The following is a 20,620-nucleotide window of genomic DNA, read 5'->3' on the forward strand; positions in this document are numbered from 1 at the left end:
AAACTTAACAAATTCACCATCCAAAATAGTTTCAAAGGCGGAGGTAATAAGTTCTACTCAGGAAATTTTAAATGAATAGCATGAGACCTTTTGGCTTTCTCTTCTCTTAAATTCCAATCTTCCTTTAGTATTCCTGTTGTTTTAGATTGATGTATAGATGTAAGTATACTGTAAAGTGTTAATATGTATGTATAATATATATGTACATTATAAAAATATGTTAGTGTTATTTAATTTCTGAATGGTTTTGCTGCCGTCTCTTTCGGTAGTTTGATTTCTTTATCCATCAATTTCTACTGAGAGATGCGAATAAAATTAATAATAGAGAAACGAAGATAAGACATTGGAAAGAGCAAGAAGGGAGATAATTGAGAAAGAGTTGAAAGTGAATGTAAACATAGCAATCCAGAATCCTTGTCCAGTACCGGATCGATCCGGAAATCTAATCAGTTTGTGCCAGTCACGAGGCCAAACATCCGAATCCATCCAGCATCTTGTCCATGGACAAACAAACACAACTGCAAACAATACCTCTGCCTTAGCGAAGGCAGAGGTAATAATAATCCTTTCTACTATAAGAACAAGGCCTGAAATTTGGAAGGAAGGGGGCTAGTTGATTACATTGACCCCAGTGCATAACTGCTACTTATTTCATTGACCCTGAAAGGATGAAAGGAAAGTTGACCATGGCAGAATTTGAACTGAGAACAAGGATGGACAAAATGAACAATAATCCTTTCTACTAAAGGCACAAGGCCTGAAATTTTGCAAGAGGGGACCAGTTGATTACATTGACCCCAGTGTTTCACTAGTATTCAATTTATTGAATCTGAAAGGATGAAAGGCAAAGTCAACCTCGATGGAATTTGAACTCAGAACATACTGACAAGCGAAATACCACCAAGCATTTCATCCAGTGTGCTAATGGTTTCAAATTTAGCCACAAGGGCAGCAATTTTGGGGGAGGGGGATGAGTTGATTGCATGGCCCCAGTGTTCAACTGGTAATTATTTTATTGACCCCGAATGGATGAAAGACAAAGTTGACCACAGCAGAATTTGAACTCACAATGTGGCAACGGGTGAAACACTGCTAAGTATTTCGTCCAGCGCACTAACGCTTCTGTCAGCTCGCCAGCTTAATAATAATAATAAAGATAATGGTGTCTTTGAACAATGTATTCTATTACACCATTCAATCAATAAAACAAAATCAATGATGATTAATCTTCAGAAAACAAGCAACAGCTGGTGTACTATTTCATTAGTCTCTAGTCAGTTATTAACATTCATACAACAGGGTAATCATTTCTTATTTCATTCATTCAATCGTCATCTACAGCATCTTTCATACAATGTTTTTGATAGAGACAAATATATTTCTAGCTACAAGTGAAGTATCAGTGAACCTGAATACACAGAACCATTTTCACATAATTTTACATGGCAACCTGATCAATACAACAATAAAAGACTCAAAGATGTCAAATTCCAGCATTACTTTTCAGAATAAAGAAGTTTCTTCCTTGTTGTTGTTTCCTCTTCCTTCTCATCTTTCTCTCCATTGGATCTTTTCTCACCACTGGAGTGAGGTCTTCTAGTTGGCCGTTCTAGTTTATTTTCTGAAGGAGTGCTAGTATCATAACTTGACTTCATCTGGAACTCTTTTCTTTTCTCTGTGTTGCCAATAGACAATACACCATTTCTTTGATCCTTCGATGACTTCAGTTTGGTATAAGTCTTTGGTTGTGTAAAAGAACTAATACTGCGTTTGGAGTTTTCATTTTCTCCCACGGAAGAGGAGTTATCTTTTTTTTTCTGAAGTGACCGGTATGAAAAGCTGGGTTTATGTGCTGGCTGTCGGATGGGTTCATCATGAAACATATAGCAACTACCTCTGTCGTGAGCTGTGGTAGGTAAGGCCTTCTGAGGTGGAGGTGAGGCTGGTTTCCGGGCATAACAAGGAACACGACTGGTGACTTCTGGTGTGCTCAAGCGACGTGGGGCCTTGTAGTGTTGGCTTCTCAGATATGCATCATTCTCAACCATTCGACGCTTACGGCTGTCAGCATTTGCCACAAAAGATTCAGGCAGACTAGGACAACGGAGTACATTTTCTTCAGGTTTATAGTGAATTAACATCAAATTTAGCCGACAAGTAGAAAAGTTACACTGGCTACAGGTATACTTCAAATGGTCACTGGTCTCATTTGTGTAACTAGTAATAGTGCTGCTGGCACCAGATGTAGCCGGAGGACTGTCAGAAAGTAAATCTGCTTGGTTGTGTGAACTACCAGCAACAGATGACTTACTGTTCAAGGAACTATTAAATATAGAGTCATTTGGATTCTTAACCGATGAGCTTTTTTTGTGTGTAACATCAGTGTTGTCCTTGGCAGCTTTTTGAGCACATTTTAGAGCCATCAGGAATCTTTGACTCAAATCATTTGGCAGATTTTCACCTGGAAAGAAAAATAAAATACAAAGAATTATAATAGATAAAGCCAAAAAAAACATGATACACAATATAAACAGGGGAAAAAAATATTTTATTTTTCCCTTTTATTAATGATGTAAACTGCAAGTAAACTGGAGAAGCACAAATAAAGTGGAGAAGCAAGGAATTGATCATGTGTCACCTGTCACTTCTCCTGCAGTGATCCAGACCATCTGACAGAAATATCAGATGGTGTAGTTCGCCATTGTAAAATCAATGAATATTTTGTTGCAACACAAATTTCAATTTCTCTTGCGAAGAAAGCTATGAACACTATCAACAGGCTGTCAATAAGTCTACACCCTGTTTCTACTAGGATATAGATTTATCTCTCATATGCCTAAAATTACGAGAAACCAAAGTTGAGTATGAGGTTTGTGAATCCTTATTGCTTGAAAAAAAAAAAGACAATTTAATCGTTGAGCTGTAAGCCTATGTCAGTTTTATGATGTCTGGTTATTTCAATAATGTATTACAAGGAAGGATGGTTATAGACCAGTGATCCCTAATATGGGGTATACACCCTACTGGTGGAACCTGGGAAAACTGGGGTTGGGTATGGGATCCAAAATTTCTTTTTTCTTTTAAGTGGGACATGGAATTGTGAAAATCTTTTTTTCACAGCAGACACACTACACCTATACTCAGCCTAGCCAAACCAATTGCTCCAGTCAAGCATACAGTGTGAAGACTGTTTGCTACAGTATATTGCTATATTAATGCCCAGGTGTGGATATTTCTTTAGAAGAAAGTATATAATCATAAAATATTAAAGATAAAGTTTTTCTCTTTTTTCTAACCACTGGTGGGGGGATAGGTTGGGAAACATTACTGCAGACGTAAAGTCTTACCTTTCTTTATGTAGTTCTTCTTGTGTTCTGTATTAAATGGCAAGATATTAGATTCGGAACGAATAATATCACTGGAATAAAAAGTAAATAAATAGTAACTTTTACACGCCAGTCACATAACAGTTTCAAATTTTGGTACAAGGCTAGCAATTTTGAGGAGAGGGGGAAGTCAGTTACATTGACCCCCAGTACTCAACAGGTACTTTATTATAGAGCCCAAGAAAGTGAAAGGCAAAGTCATCCTCAGCAGAATTTAACCCCAGAAAGTAATAAGCCAGAAGCTTCCTGCTCCACTTAGTCCATTCTGTCCTTCTATGTGTATCCTTATCTGTGTGTGTATTGGAATTACAGAACCAAAAGTTCAACCAAGCCAGTCCAATTTTAACAAATAAAAGAGAAGAACCGCATTTTCTAGCATACAAATTGATGTAATACATAGTGTAAACATTGAAACACCATAAGTATCCCTCCAAATACTGCTGTATTTCACATGGAATATTAGGTTCTCAAAAGTAGTCTTGGTGTAAAAGTCAACTTTTGTCTTTGACTGTAAATTTTGGATTTAAAAAATTTGGCTTGTATACCACAAGATTTGGTAGAAGCTATTTTTGCTGAAAATATACTAAACTAAAAACTAATCAAATACTTACTAAGCATCTTCACAAGGAAAAGTGATGTAAGCTATAGGATTTTTCTTCCCATGATTAACAATTTTACAGTCTTCCTGGGCTACAACCTGTTAAAATAAAAACAGTTTACAGGTCATGTATCAAAACAGATAAATAAAATAAAATACAAACTTTGTAATTATTAACTTTATGCCTATGTGTATCTGAGTATGATCATCGTTTAACGTCCGTTTTCCATGCCAGCATGGGTTGGACGATTTTGACTGAGGGCTGTCGAACCAGTTGGCTGCACCAGGTTCCAATCTTGATTTGGCAGAGTTTCTACAGCTGGAGGCCCTTCCTAACGCCAACCACTCCTTTTTACATGCCACTGGCACGGGGATCAGTCAGGCAATACTGGCAACGACCTCGCTGACCCAGGCAAAGCATAGGAAAGTGAAATTAAAATGATAATAATATTCATTCATGTCCACTTTCCCATGCTTGCATGGGTTGGGCTTTGAGGCAGGTTGTTTTCTACAGCTAGATGCCATTCTTCCAGTCACCAACTCTCACCTGTTTTCCAAGCAAGTTAATACATCCTCACGGTCATATAGGTTCTTGCAGAATATTGGAAATCAAGGACACTGCCTGCATGACAGGGACAATCCTTTACATCTATTGCATGATGTCAAGACAAGGAAGGACAAACACACACAGATATATACGTGTGTGTGTGTGTGTGTGTGTGTGTGTGTGTATGTATGCGTGTGTGCGGGCACACACACACACACACATACATACATAATGGGTTTCTTTCAGTTTCCATTTAACAAATCTACTCACAAAATTTTGGTTGGCATGAAGGTATAGCAGAAGACATTTGCCTAAGGTACCAAGTAGTGGGACTGAACCCAAAATAATGTGATTAGGAAGCAAACTTCCACCCACACAGCCATGTCTACTAACACACACATTTATATATATTCATACATACATACATACATACATGTTAGCTGGTGTACCTGGTAATTCCTGGGGGTAAAGATGTTCTATTGAAACACCTTATTACTCTGATATAAGAAAGCAATTTCGTTAGGTGTATTTTCCGTCACAAAAAAGTACAAAAAACTGTCAGCAGGATGAGGGAGAGATTGTTGGAGGTTGGCGAGAAAGATTGTCGGAGGTTGGTGAGAGAGGTTGGTGGGAGGCAAAGACATTATTCTGCTTAGCGAAGGCATCTGGGAAATGCATAACTGCTGTCATTCACAGAAAAACTATTGTTTTACCCTGAGAAAAGCACTGTTGAAATGTTAAGTGAAATTTGACAATTGAGGATCGAATCCACGCTATGCCTGCATGAAGTCACTACAAATACGTTGTGGAATAAATAATTTATCTACTGTCAAGGAAAAAGTGTAACTGTAAAAATGCAGAATTATCGGAGTAATGGGCACTCAAAAAAGTATGAATGTATAAAAATGTATGAATGAAGTCTTTAAGGTTTAAGATTCAAATGAAGGAAGTGCAATAGGAATGTTTAGCTCACCACCTTCATATTGTTGTAAATGACAACAACAACTCTTAACATTGAGTGATATTTTCAGGTTATGTATGTCTCCCTAAATTCATTGATGTTCTAAAGCTACCTCTGTTTTCAAGACAGATGCTCAAGTTGGTAATTTGCTTTATTTAAGTATAATGCTAGCATGGAAGATGGATTGAAGCATAATTTACCTCTGCAGGCCACCACGGATAGCGAGGGACTTTTGCCCAAACAACATCTCCTGGAGAATAAGTCACAGCAGCACACATTCTTCTTCAGATTTGCAAGTTTCTACAAAAAAAAAAAGAGAAAATTTAATTAACAATATGTATAGAACATTACAAAATAATAATTCTATTACTGTTTGCATGAAGTATTGTCTGATTATATATATATATATACGAGGGGCGTTCAATAAGTAATCCCCCTGACCCACTTGCAGTTGTTTGATCTAGCTGAAATTTTGCATGTGCACTTATTTATACCTCTATAGATTAAGTGGCGAATTACAGCTCTGAACTAATTGTGGTTTCTGATTTACAGGTGTTTGAACTGAGTCAAGTGTGAAATGGAGCCTGTTGAGTGTCGAGCAGTGATCTGGTTTTTGTATTTGAAAGGACGCACACCACGGGAGACTTTTGATGAAATGAAAGTAACTTATGGTGATGATGCCCCATCATATGACCTTGTAAAACGCTGGCATTGTGAATTCAAACATAGTCGGAACTCTGTGGAAACAGCTCCAAGATCTGGTCGCCCCCTTCTGCCGTTGATGAGACGTCTGTCCGTCAAGTTGAGGCTGCCATTTTGGAAGGTCAATGCATAACTATTCGCCAAATAGCCCATAAGGTCAAGATTAGTACCGGGTCTGTGGAAACTATCATTCATGACCATTTGCATATGCAAAAGGTGTCTGCCAGATGGATTTCCAGGTTGCTCACACCTTTCCAGAAGCAAGAACGCGTTGAGTGCTCGAGGATGAATTTGGAGATGTGCCAAGAAGATGAGTCAAAATTTTTCAAAAGACTGATAACACAGGATAAAACCTGGGTCCATCACTATGATCCATAGACCAAAACCCAGTCAATGCAGTGAAAGCACCGTGACTCACCTCCTCCAAAGAAGGCAAGGGTGCAGCCCTCCGCTGACAAGGTTATGCTCACAGTCTTCTGGGACCAGGACGGAGTAGTGATGACAGATTTCCTGGCAAAGGGTACCACAATTACAGGAGCCTATTATGCTTCACTTTTGAGGAAATTAAGAGAAGCTATCAAAATCAAGAGGCGGGGCAAGATCAGCAAAGGCATCCTCCTCCTGCAGGACAACGCTCCGGTCCACAACTCGCGTGTCGCCAGATCAGAAGCACAGGTGTGCAGCTATGAACTCCTTCCCTTGCACCCTCTGATTTTCACCTCTTCCCAGCCATGAAGTTGATTTTGAAAGGAAAGTGTTTCCCAGATGATGCAGCCTTGATTTCTGAAGTCACGTCGTGGTTGGAGGACCAAGCTGGGGTCTTCTACAAAAACGGTCTCCAGAGCTGTATCAAACGATGGGAGAAATGCATAACTCTGGGTAGTTCCTATGTAGGAAAAGACTAATAACTGTGCCAAGTGTCGTTGCTCTACTGCTATGGGAAGTGGGTCAGGGGCATTACTTATTGAACGCCCCTCGTATATATATACCATAAAGATCCATGTAAATTGCGCAGGTGATTTTCATGATATAATTTGTTAGAAAAAGCTTCTACTCATGTAAAATTCGCACCCAAAAGTTTTCAGAATTGCTGATAAAGCCAGTGGAAAAAGGTTTTCAATTTAGTTGTATTTAGCATAATTTCACTTACTTATGATTAGATTTTATTAAATTTTCCTTAAATACAAATAATTTCTATTTAACGGGTATCACACTGAAAGCTATTAAATTACAAAGTGTTTGTTTTGCTGTTTGTAATAAACTACATTTTACATTTCTTGCCCACAAGAGATTATGTCCGATCTTTAGCATACTGCTGTATGTCTTCTCAAATCATAATCACAGGAAAAGTTGTTGATAAGAATTATCAACAAAAACAAAGCTGATAAATACGCACAGGTGTTGCAAATTAAGTTTAATTACCAATGAATGGATGACATTTTACTCAACTGATAGAGGAAGGTGACCAATCAAACTGATTATGTAAGCAGAATTCTTTTCTACCTATCCTTGTTGGAACCTTTGATACAGAGTATCGAAATTTTAATCCCTTTCATACTTATAAAATGTCAAACAAACTTTGAAATTTGTCATTACTGTTATTGTCAGTATGGGCAGAACTTATGAATCGTTTACTGTGAAGGAGAAATTAAATATGTTGAATATGCATTTGAACGGTGGCAAAAGAGCCAATGTTCAAAATTGGCGTAAACAGTAGGACAAACTTAAAACTGTGCCTAGGAATAAACAGGCAAAAATAAAACATACAATCAAGATTATCCATATCATTACATTTTTTTCAGTCAGGAATGTCAATATCATTATGTATGTCAATGGTGCTCCATTGCGATAGGTGGAAACTCCAAGCAATGTAAAACATGGCCCAGACCGTGATTACCAGCATGAATGTCAGACTTCAAAAAGTAGTTAACCATTTAATGGTTTTAGTAAATTTATACAGAAAAAGTAAGCATTATACCACCCAGCATAAATAAAAGTCAACTTCATATACAAGCCATTATTTTTTCTGTAAAAACCTTTTCTGACATTAAATGAGTCAACTTCTGGTACAAATGTTTATGTTTTGTACGTCTTTTCTCAACAAAAATATTTTTTTTAATTCTGGAAACAATCTACTCATGTAATTTACTCACCCACTAAAGTTTATTTTTGCAAAAAAAAGTGTGTAAATTACATAGGTTTCATATATATCAAAATTTGCCTTTAACAGTTGAAATATGTGACAAACATATTACAACTAACTTAAATTGTGATTATACGTAAGCACTGCTTTGTGCCATCACTTGGTCAGTTTTCTCAGTCAGGCTTCTTCCAGTTTTCGTCTACCAAATCCACTCACAAGGCTTTGGCCAGCCTGAGGCTATAGTAGAACACATGAGCACAAATCAGTCAACATGTAGGCTGAATGATATATAAAGCTATAAGCTTTATTTAGTCCATTGAAAGACACCTCTCTTAGGTAAACTCATCAACAAGTGTCAACAAACTCAAAACATCGATGTCTGAGATTGCCAACAGGTGGTGACGCTGAACAAACTGGATGATTTCACACCTTTTTACCATAAGAGAGATTATTTTCTCCATGGTAACTGTAGTGTATTTGCCATTAGCAGTTGAAATACATGACAAACATATTTCAACTAACCTAAATTGTGATTATACATAAACACTGCTTAGTGCAATTACTCTGATATATATATGGTGGGGGGAGGGCAAACACAGACACATACACGAGAGGCTTCTTCCAGTTTTCGTCTACCAAATCCACTCGCAAGGCTTTGGCCAGCCTGAGGCTATAGTAGAAGACACTTGCCTAAAGTGCCACACAGTGGGACTGAACCTAAGACTACATGATTAGGAAGCAAGTTTCTGACCACACAGCTACACCTGCACATATGCAGTTCATAATTCTTCTCACTAAGTTGTGAGTCAATCTGTGATTGAGAAAATTCAAAGGTTGTTTCCAAGCGTTTGGCTGATTCTTGTGGAAAACATTCACAAAAGCATAAGTAAGATCTCCATTAACTTGTTCAGTGTCTCATTGATATTTAGACATCTGGGACCCATACTAAGAATCAACTGGAAATCATCTATTTCCTAAATAACAGACTCTGGAGTAAGACATTCTAACTCATAGGAATTCATTAGACCAACTAAATGTGAATAGATCCAGTTTTTCTTTGGGGAAATAAGGACTGTGAAAGCTAAGTTCCTTTTGCATTGAAGATATTTACAGTCTCTAACCAACTGAAGTCTCTGATAACCATTGTGCCAAGTAAACTATTATTATTCCACTTTAGAAAGGAACAGATTGTGTAGTGGGGATCTGCATACATAATACAGTAAAGTTAGCAGTCTTGAGTGAGCATTAATCAATATCCAATTATAATATCACAATTCTTGGTCCGAGACAGGTTATCTATTTGAAGAGTGCAGCTGTGTAAAAAAGTGCCGGAAGCTGTGGTAGAGGTAGTCTCAGGAAGACATGGGACGAGGTGGTGAAGCATGATCTTTGGACTTTCGAACTAACAGAGGCAATGACTAGTGACAGAGACTGTTAGTGATATGCTGTGCTTAAGAAGACCCGTCAAGCCAAGTGAAATTGTAATTGTGGCTGATGCTGGTGTCATGTAACTTGCACCCATGCCAGTGGCACGTAAAAAGCACCTTTGAAGCATTGGGCCTCATGGATGCAAAGTGGCTGAGTTCCTTTTGAATGTTGGGCCTCGTCTAGGCAATGACCGAGACCTTCAGCATTATATCATGATTGAGAAGAAGACTCATCAAGCCAAGTGAAATTGCAGTCATGGCAGATACCAGTGTCACACAAATGGCACCTGCGCTGGTGGCACATAAAAGCACCCATTACACTCACGGAGTGGTTGGCATTAGGAAGGGCATTCAGCTGTAGAACCCATGCCAAATCAGACTGGAGTCTGGTGCAGCCTTCCAGCTTGCCAGCCCTGGTCAAACCGTCCAACCCATGCCAGCACAGACAATGGATGCTAAATGAGGGTGATGATGATGATGATGATGAGGAGGAGGAAGAAGAATACCAAGTAATGCAGTGTATTGGTTTATATTATAAATCAAAGTTGATGCTGATCTGATGGTGGTTGATGCATAGTTATTATTGCTTTAAATAAAAGAGGAGTCTATATGTGGTCACACAACCGGCTGAAAATGGCAGTCAAAATTTCCTATGTCTGAAATAAAAATAAGATGGAGGTGGCTGGAGTGCCTTTGATTGTAAGGTCTTCTCAGAAAGGGTTAACCTGGGGTTAAACAACAACAACATTGCAATCAAATTAAAATATTATTCTACTTTCACATGATCTTCTATATTTTACCTACCCCTACTTATCCATAATCCTGTCACACAGAAAGAGGCCATCATATTCATTTCCTCTGGAGTATTACTTATCCCACCCCCCACCCCATATCTCTGTGACAACACTTTCCAACTTCTCAAAATGTTACAGTGCCACACTCCACCCGACTACACATCAAAATAAAAGCCATTATTTGTGAAATGCATGAGAAGAGGCAAAGTGTTGAGCAAATGCTTTTGGTATTTACTTACAGCTCTTTACAAATTTGCTTGTCGTCCTGATGAGATTTCTTGTTCAAATAAGTACTAGTATGATATATTTTAACTGTGTCCTCTCACCCAAATTCAAGACTTTGTGCTTATCTTCAAAATTAATTCTTGAATAAAATAAGAAAAATAGGCAATGACCGAGGGATCCTATGCCACAAAATATAGTTTATTTTAGAAGCCAAATGAGGCAGCCTCAATATGGTTGCTTGACCTGCTACAAATAATAAGTCTCTCTTAATCTGAAGATTAGTGTGTTAAAAAAGGAGTAAAGTCATGAACTGATGGTTCTTGGAGAAAAAAAAAGTCAGGATGATCCTGGCAGGGTCACTTTTGAACCTTTTAGCATTCAGATCACTTTGTCAAAAGTAACACTTATTTGCAGCGTTTTGAATTGATCATGAATTACCTCATAGCTTTGAGATTCTAATGATGTGACTGTTTATTTTTAAAATGACATTGTAGAGTAGGTGTGAAAGGCCAGATCTGGTTGATCCAAAGATAAAACTGATAAAAAATTGGGGCTGGATATGGCTGCTTTAAATCCAAAAGGCTTAATCAAATATCTGCTTGATCAGGGCTGACTTGGAGCTAAGAATTAACTGCACTATTGATAAGCCTGATGATCTTGAAACAGAACCACAAAACCTGATTAAGGAATCAAATAGAAGGCGGTTTGTTTCAATAGAATTATCTCCATGTAATTTAAACTACAGGATATAGAAATTAATGTTCTATTTCTCAAAGTCTGCTGGGTGGTTGATGTTAGGAAGGGCATCCAGCCATAGAAACCCTGCCAAAACAGACACAGAAATCTGGTGCAGGCTTCTGTTAAACCATCTAACCCATGTCAGCATGCAAGGCCTAATATTAAACAATGATGATGATGATTCTTCATATCTTTTATTATCATTTGTTTCAGTCGCTGGACTGTGGCCATGCTGGAACACTGCTTTGAAGGGTTTCAATCAAACAAGTCGACCCCAGTAATAACCTGGATATGAATAACAGTAATATATTTATACATGTTAAGGTGGTGAGCTGGCAGAATTGTTAGCATGCCAGACAAAATGCTTAGTAGCATTTCTTCTGGTTTTGCATTCAAAGTGTAACCCTTTCGATACCAACCCCAGCTGAAACCACCTCTGGCTCTGTAGTACAAATGTCTTCTTTTCATAAGTTCTGAATTAAAATCTTCCACCAAACCATAGCCACAGTTTATGTTCCTAACACTAGCTGAATGATAACTAAGTTACTTTACTAAATTCTTTGTTATATTTAAAATTAATTGAAAGAAACACAGAGCATCTCAAAATAAATATGGTAATGAAAGGGTTAAATGCCAGAGGTTGATTTTGCATTTCCTCTTTTCAGAGTCAATAGAATAAGTTGCAGTTGAGAAATGGGGTCAATGTAATCAACTCACCCTGTCCCTATAAAATGACTGGCTTTGTGCCAAAATTAGAAAAAATATTTTAAGGTATGTTGAGTGATGTAGAATGAGTAATAAGTGTCCCAATGATCTGGGGCCACCAGCTTCTCTTCATTCCAATTCTCTTACTGGTTTCTGTCAGAAGACTGTGGCCATACTGGGGCATACTATCTTCAAGGATTTCACTATTTATCAACTTTCAAAGGTATTTCAGCCAGGAACTTACTATTTCATCAACCTCTATTTATTTGAGTGTTGAAATTACCTTTTAGTGTTTAACTCGACATACCATTTTACAAACACATATAAGCTTACAAACAGTACTGGACTTCTTATCTGTCGTTTAGAAATCTGGAATTCCTAGAAATCGAAGAATACTCAGCAGTAAGAACTAATACACTGAATTTTGTTCTACTCAAAGCATTTAAGCTTGTGTTCATATCATCTCTCTTTCTCATGTTCTTCCCTCTGGCTGGGTAACCACATAACTCCTCTCAGCAAGACACCTGTTTTTGTCTCTCTGTTGCACTCTGACCTTTCATCATCTGGCACAAGATCACCCCCTCCCTTCTCAAAGGGATTTTTGTCTTGCAAGTTATTTGGTGACCCTGCCAGTGCTAAAAAGTACACAGTCCACTCTGCAGGGTGGCTAGTGTTGGGAAGGGTATCTAACTGTAAAAACCATACCAAAACACACACAAAAAATCTGTCAGGCAAGCTCCTGTCTAACTCATGCCAGCATGGAAAACGGATGTTAAACGATGATGATGATGACTAAACAATACCATGCAAAACACTGTACCCTGTATTGAGTCAACAGATGCTATTTTGGAAATTGGTTAATTTATACATGGGGTGTTGAAAATATGTTGTTGTATGGTCATTTTGCCAGTTTAGCCAATAAAATAGTTATTTTTAGTCAAAATGAAACGGGTGTTTTTTTTGTTTAGCTGGGTACATATTTTATTGGTCTCTTTTGCCAAACCGCAAAGTTACACGAACACAGACACACCAACACCAGTTGGTAAAAGGTAATTTCAACTCTCAAATAAATAGGGGTTGATAAAATAGTAAGTTCCTGACTGAAATACCTTTGAAAGTTTATACCAAGTGAAATCCTTGAAGATAGTATGCCCCAGTATGGCCACAGTCTTCTGACTGAAACCAGTAAAAGAATTGGAATGAAGAGAAGCTGGTGGACTCAGATCACTGGGACACTTATTACTCATTCTACATCACTCAACATACCTTAAAATATTTTTTCTAATTTTGGCACAAAGCCAGTCATTTTATAGGGAGCGGGTAAGTTGATTACATTGACCCCAGTGCTCAATAAGGTAAACCCTGTCAGGCCATGCTAGTGCTATAAGCAGGAACAGCTTAAATGTCATAGTGGTAAATGAACACCACTTGTAGAAATAGAAGATAAAATACTAAAATTAGATCGTACTAAAATTAGTTGCAGCTTTGTAGTTAAGTGTGTTCTATGACTCATTGTGAATGGGTATCCCCCGATAGATGTTGTTTACTTTTGCTTTTAATCACACACATACAAAAAAAAAATAATTGTGATGAAACAAATGTGATGAACCCAGCTCTTTGTCTTGTAAATGAGCAAGACCTAGACTCTTTGCAGTTGAGGAAATTGATAATATTTATTCTTCAGATGAAGAGTTTATACTTCCACCAGCAATGAAAGCGATTTGGACAAACTGATGAAAGAGATGAGGAAATTAGCAATTTGGGTGAACAAATACAGCAGTTGAGAGATGGGCCTATTATTGTTATTCTCCTGAATATTGTGTGATTTTTTGACTCAGGTGCCAAACTATAGGGTAATGTTCGACACAGCAGCCCAGGTCTGAAAGTGATAAACATATTCCGCTTTAAAACTGTATTAATTTATACCTGGATCTGTTAAACAAAATCATGTTCTTTGTTTTTCTTTATTTTATTTTCATCCTATAAACATTATATTGTATACATGGTACAGCATGATATATTTTAAGAATTTTAAGGGGATTAGTCATTATTAGACCCTGCTTTAGAAATGTATCAATTTGAATCTGCTAAATACAATTTAGTTCTTCACTTTTCATAGGTTATTTTATAAGTATTTATTTAGATTATCTCCAGAAACCTGGAAAATTCAGAAATCTGGGACAATTCCAGTCCCAAGCTTGCTTGAATATTCGTCTAATGCTGTGTATATTTATTTATATGATAAGCTTCATCACACTCCGTACCACATAGTTGCAAAGTGAACTTTTTAACCACATGAATATACACCATAGAAAAAGAACTCAAGTCACACAGTGTCACGTCATAATATCTTCAACTTGATATCTTCTTGCATGTATCTAAGGAACTAATGTTTTCGAATTAAATATATGGTGAAAACTTAACAGCACAAAAGTTTAGTTTTTAAATATTCCAGATGTGGGCCATTCAAATTCAGAGACACAAAAAGAAGGGAAGTGGTAGGATGACACAGAAAAGCGGTGCTTATTATAACTGTAAATTATCAAAGATTAGGATGAACCAATCAATTGACCAAGATATTAAAACTATTAGGTTCAGAACTTTAATTGCCCGTGTTTTTAGAGAGGGTAATGCTGCCTTCTCATATCTTATAGAAGAACATTCATTGAACAAGCTGACAAGAGAGATTTCTACATAGTTATACAAATTGCTAGAAATAGCAACCAAATGCCCCTCAAATTACACCCTACTGTTTTTTTTTACCCTTGTTTTTAAGGACACAGTGGAATGTATTGTTCAAAGTACACTACACCAGAAAAATGTTGGAATGGTCATAGTCACATACAGCCAACTTCACAACACAAAGTGCAACCAACAAAAATTCAGTTTATCTATACACACACATTCAAACATGAGGATTTTCAAAGTTATTTTTTCTTTCATGCAAACAGACACTTGAGATACTGTATAAAGTAAACAGGCTTCAACAAGTGGCAAGATGCTGCCATTCAAACAAGCCAGCGGGGAAACATGTGATCAAGAGAAAGGTTTCCTAAATTATTTTCTTTCTTTCTTTCTTGCATTTTAGGAAGAGAATGTGTATATTAATTTTGCTTGACTGAATCATATAAGATTTTCAGGCTATTATGCTTTTATTTTACCAACACCATTTCTAGCTCATGAATAAAATTGAAAAAATTATGGAAAAATCTGAATTCCTCTGTAAGTTTGATAATTATATGAAAAAGGAGATGGGGGTGAGACATATTTTTGGCCCAATAAATAAATTTGAAAAAATTATGGAAAAACCAGAATTCCTCCACAAGTATGTGAAAAAGAAACTTGGTTCCTGTCCATAGACCATGGGGTACGGGCACATTTTTGGGTCCCATGAATAAAATTACATAAAAACCTGAATTCCCTTGCTGCAACAGTCTGCCATGCCAAGCATTAGAGAAGACTTTGAAGACGAGGAGTTTTATTTTCAGCAAGAGAGGGCATCCCCACACTACCATCGCAATGTTAGATCCTTACTTGGTGAGATTTTACCAAACAGGTGGATTGGACGAAGGGGTTTCATTGAATACCCTCCACATTCACCAGACCTCACACTGCTAGACTTCTTTTTTTTATGGGGATACCTAAAAGAAAGTCTATGCTATGAAACCTGCAACAGTTGCTGATTTGAGAGCAGCCATTGAACGTGAATGCACACAAATACCAAAAGAATTGTTTTGATATGTTTGTGATTCCATTGCTTTGCATTGGCAGCAGTGCCTGCACCAGAACAGATGTCAGTTTGAAAACAGGCATTGATAAAACAATAAAATAATGTCTGTAGATTCTATTAAATTTTTAAAATGGAATGTATTTTAATAAACACCTTAACAATTGATTAAAGTGTGTATACATTTTGGGGGGACACTTTGTACATACATACATACATATATATATATATATATATATATATATATATATTGTCAATAATCTGGGAGATTTTTCTTACAGTAAAAGAAATAGCTAAAATTTTTGGCTGCTATTTCTAAAAAGTTTGGTGTGTGGTAAAGTAAATTATTTTACTGAACCCTATTTTTATATTGTAATGTATATATATATTTATATATATATATATCATCATCATCATCATTTAACGTCCGTTTTCCATGCAAGCATGGGTTGGACGGTTCGACCGGGGATCTGGGAAGCCAGGAGGCTGCACCAGGCTCCAGTCTGATCTGGCAGAGTTTCTACAGCTGGATGCCCTTCCTAACGCCAACCACTCCGTGAGTGTAGTGGCTGCTTTTTACGTGCCACCTGCACATTAGAAAAAGAAATTAATTTTTTTTTTTAATTAAATGAAGTGGAGGGGAAATAGATTGCTAAAAGAAAAAAACATGGTTGATGGATTCAAGAAGCCTTCGATGGGGGTCAGGTGGAAAATGGTGTACTGCAAGGAATTATTCTGCTTCTTGTTTTAATACAGGGTCATTCAAAAGTCGCCATACATAAGAACAAGATATTTTTTTATACTCTTTTACTTGTTTCAGTCATTTGACTGTGGCCATGCTGGAGCAACGCCTTTAGTTGAGCAAATTGACCTCAGGACTTATTCTTTGTAAGCCTACTACCTATTATATCAGTCTATTTTGCCGAATCGCTAAGTTACAGGGACGTAAACATTGTCAAGCAATGTTGGGGGGACAAGCACAGACACACACACATATATATATATATACATGTATACGATGGGCTTCTTTCAGTTTCCGTCTACCAAATCCACTCACAAATCTTTGGTTGGCCCGAGGCTATAGTAGAAGACACTTGCCCAAGGTGCCACACAGTGGGACTGAACCCGGAACCATGTGGTTGGTAATCAAGCTACTTACCACACAGCCACTCATACGCCTACAAAAAGGAGGCAAAGTCAGCCACAGCGGAATTTGAACTCAAAACCTGGAGCTAGATGAAGTGCCACTAAGTCATTTCGCTGAGAGCACTGATAGAGGGACATACAAAGAATGAGACAGAGATAGATAAATTGAGAGGTGAGCCAAGAGAGAGAATTTGATGGTTGACAGAGAGACAATACAAGAGGTTTTTTTTTCATGTGGTGAGATGAGAGATGGTGAGCACCAAGGCGCTATTCTGCCTCCTGTTTCTCTTGAACAGCTTCCTTGAATCTTTCTTGCAGCAAAGAGAACTCGCTGAGCAGATCGGTGATGGCGTTGGTGAAGGCCTCCTGTGGTGTGTAGTCTGGGGTGGTTTGGATGCGGAGAACAAACTTGTGTTCCAACGGGTGGGGGATCTTGTAGCCAGCAAAGAGATTGTGTGGATCTTTCAATAGTTGGGTTGTTATTAAGTTGCCGAGGGTGTGGTCTTCTTTGTTGACTGTGAAAATAGCAGCATTCGGCACTTTCGTATCTTTCTCAATGATAATTTTCTTTTCTCCATCGTAGAGCAAGAAACTTTCAAAAGTCGGTGGAGCATTCATGACGCCTGATCGTCGTCGTCGTCTCTTGATATATTGGTGTGTGTGTTTCTTGACCATCACCATCAGTTGACAACAAGTGCCACTGTATTTACATCCCTGTAACTTAGCAGTTAGGCAACAGAGACTGATAGAATATGTACCAGGCTTCAAGAAAAAAAAAGTACTAGGGTCAGTTCATTCAACTAAAAACTCTTCAAAGTAGTGCCCCAGCATGATTGCAGTCTGATAACTGAAACATGTTAAAAATACATATATCTTCTATCTATAATAATAAAAGCAAAACTTTGTCCGTCTGAGACCCCTGAACCTCACACTACATCTGCTCTACAGACATGTTATGCCTTTTTTGAATCAGGATGATCCCAAGATTGAAAATCTGCCCTTCATCTGGTTCTTGAACATTCAGCATTGGGATATGATTTAAAAGCATTTGGGTTGCTTTTTTTAGCAGGTAAAGCTTGGCTGATTCATGCCATCTTGGTTGGTGTTTGTCAGATAACATCAGAGATCAAAGCGGAGATAAAAGACATTTGGTTTGTTAATTTTACATCAAGATAAGAACTTTGGGACAAATTGGCCAACAGTTGGAATTCAACTTGGGACTGGAACAAATGAATGATTGCATTACAGAATTAATTCTCATCCGCCCCTAACCTTTTATCAAACACCACCGGGGCATATAGTTGTAGAAAGACATGAAGGAACTACTTTGTTGCTGTGGCTATACTCAATTGTGCTTTGGCAGATGCCAGCCAGTCAAAGTTGGCAATGTAGTAATACAAGTATCAATTTCCGCCTAACCATAAAATGCACCTATTTTGAAAGAGGTAAACCAGTTGCAGCAGCCCTGACAGCAATGGAACAATGTTTACCAAAGTGCATCACTGCTTCTATATTCACATCCACCTTGGAGTGTTGCTGATTTTACCTCTCTAGAATCAACATCACCCTTATCTACTATGCTTCTTTTACACTGTTCCTCCTCGTTTAACCCCCACGGTTAAATACCGAGTAAGTCATGTAAATTAATCAATATCTCACTACATGTTCCTCATTCTACCAGTTTGCATTACACCCTTTGCAACATTCTCATTCAAACATACAAATTAATGTTTATATGATCTTTTTGCTAAGAACTTAACAGTTCAAAATAAATGACTATTTTTCTTAAACAAAAAACACGCCTTGAGAGAGCTTGCATCCGAGCTAGTGGAGCACTAAGAGCACCATCTGAGTGTGATCATTGCCAGAGCAGCTAACGGGCTTCCGTGCTGGTGGCACGTAAAAAGTACCATTCGAGCGTGATCGTTACCAGCATCGCTTTACTGGCACGTGAAAAAACATTCAAGCGAGGTCAGTGCCAGTGCCACTGAACTGGCTCCAGTTCAGGTTGCACATAAAAAACACCTTTTGAGCGTGCCCATTTGCCAGTACCACCTAACTGGCCCTTGTGCTGGTGGCATGTAAAATCACCCACTACACTCTTGGAGTGGTTGGCGTTAGGAAGGGCATCCAGTAGTAGAAACTCTGCCAGATCAGATTGGAGCCTGGTGCAGCCATCTGGTTCATCAGTCCAACCCATGCTAGCATGGAAAGTAGACGTTAAACGATGATGCCTTCTGATATTTATTCAACATATACTTTTGAACCCAGTAATATGTCTTCCAATGCTAAATAGTCATTATAGATGTATTATAATCATGCTATTTAGCTCTCTTAGTTTTTGGTTGCAGGTCTAATTAGCCCTCCAGAGGAGCTAGGTCAAAAGTCCACACAGAGTGTGGCTTTTAAGTTAGTGTGTATATATATATACACATACCTATATGTATATATATCTGTAACTGATCAAGGGAGGTCATTTTGGTGGTGGAGGAGTGTGACACTAAAGAACAAAAATGACCATGAAATACCCATATCTGTCACTCTCTTTCAGTTATGGGGTAATTTCGTTTTCACTTAGCCTCAAGGTATTCTGTATTTTTCAACACAATATGTTTTTGAAGGAGTCTCCCCAGTACAGCAACTTCAGTGTTTAACCACACACAGTGTCATATTGATGAACGGCAACGCGAAACTAAGAGTAACAGGTTCTGTTGAATTTTCTGCTGCTTTAAATAAAGTATATATATATATATATATATATATAACCCATGCTAGCATGGAAAACGAACGCTAAACGATGATGATGATGATGATATATATATATACTAGCAGTATCGCCCGGCGTTGCTCGGGTTTGTAAGGGAAATAACTATATAAGCATTTTTAGAGAGTTATAGCCAAAAAATAGCAAAAAAATGCATTAAAAATGGAAAAAAAATTAAGGTAAATTTTTTTTTAAATCGTTGACACATCGTAGATAATTTTAGAGAGTTACTTCCCTTATATAATAGCGAAAAAATGCATTAAAATGGAAAAATATGATGGTAAATTTTTTTTAAATCGTAGACTCATCGTAGACGCGCGCTAATACCCAGAAGGGCTCGATATGAATCACAACTATAAGATACCCGCTTTTGGTTAAACTGCACCGCAAAATGTGGGAGTAGTTACGAATCTAAATCGTAGGAGACAGACACACAACTTCACTCTTATATAAAGATGCTTTTTTTTTCAGTCATAGAGTTAGATTTATGAAGGTCTTCAGTAGAAAATCCTTCGAATTCTGACTCGCTGCTTGATATAATGAAATTCGTATCCATTTTTTGTCAGAATTACAAATTTTGAAAACACAATAGGAACAAATTTCGGAAAAAAATCTCCCATAATTCACGGAATTAAAATTACACTTCGATTTTTGTACAAAACTGTATTTGAAGTGTTTACGAAGTATAATACGTGTTTTCACGAATGTACTAAAGAGATTTACTCTGATAGACAGAAACAAATATTACATCTAGTTT

General features: G+C 37.6%; 2 protein-coding genes and 1 long non-coding RNA gene across 5 annotated transcripts in view; 1 reads left to right on the forward strand and 2 right to left on the reverse strand.

Moving 5' to 3' along the window:
- Positions 1-20,620, reverse strand: part of LOC115220427 — a 43,506-nt gene that overhangs the window by 14,515 nt on the left and 8,371 nt on the right. For 2 of the 3 annotated variants that reach the window (XM_029790555.2, XM_029790556.2), the window contains exons 2-5: positions 5,693-5,792; positions 3,998-4,083; positions 3,348-3,418; positions 1,501-2,461 (exon numbers count right to left, since the gene is read on the reverse strand). In XM_029790555.2, coding sequence (XP_029646415.1) covers positions 1,501-2,461; positions 3,348-3,418; positions 3,998-4,083; positions 5,693-5,770 — 1,196 coding nt within the window. In that variant the 5' untranslated portion in view covers positions 5,771-5,792. Of the gene's footprint in view, positions 1-1,500; positions 2,462-3,347; positions 3,419-3,997; positions 4,084-5,692; positions 5,793-9,088; positions 9,096-12,728; positions 12,739-20,620 lie in introns of those variants that run through there. The other variant, XM_036509900.1, reaches the window with a different exon arrangement.
- On the forward strand, positions 7,678-13,634 carry LOC118766515. The gene is made up of 3 exons (XR_005002450.1): positions 7,678-7,761; positions 9,171-9,173; positions 13,624-13,634. It is a non-coding gene; the product is annotated as an uncharacterized LOC118766515 (long non-coding RNA).
- Positions 17,367-17,717, reverse strand: LOC115220428 (DNA-directed RNA polymerase II subunit RPB11-a-like). Its single transcript, XM_036510191.1, has one exon. It carries the CDS (start codon positions 17,715-17,717, stop codon positions 17,367-17,369), a length of 351 nt encoding a protein of 116 aa, XP_036366084.1.

The sequence above is a fragment of the Octopus sinensis genome, linkage group LG16, assembly GCF_006345805.1.
Source record: "Octopus sinensis linkage group LG16, ASM634580v1, whole genome shotgun sequence".
NCBI lineage: Eukaryota > Metazoa > Mollusca > Cephalopoda > Octopoda > Octopodidae > Octopus > Octopus sinensis.

Excerpts from the sequence above, each read along its gene's own strand:
- LOC115220428 (XM_036510191.1), bottom strand. The coding sequence starts at position 17,717 with ATGAATGCTCCACCGACTTTTGAAAGTTTCTTGCTCTACGATGGAGAA.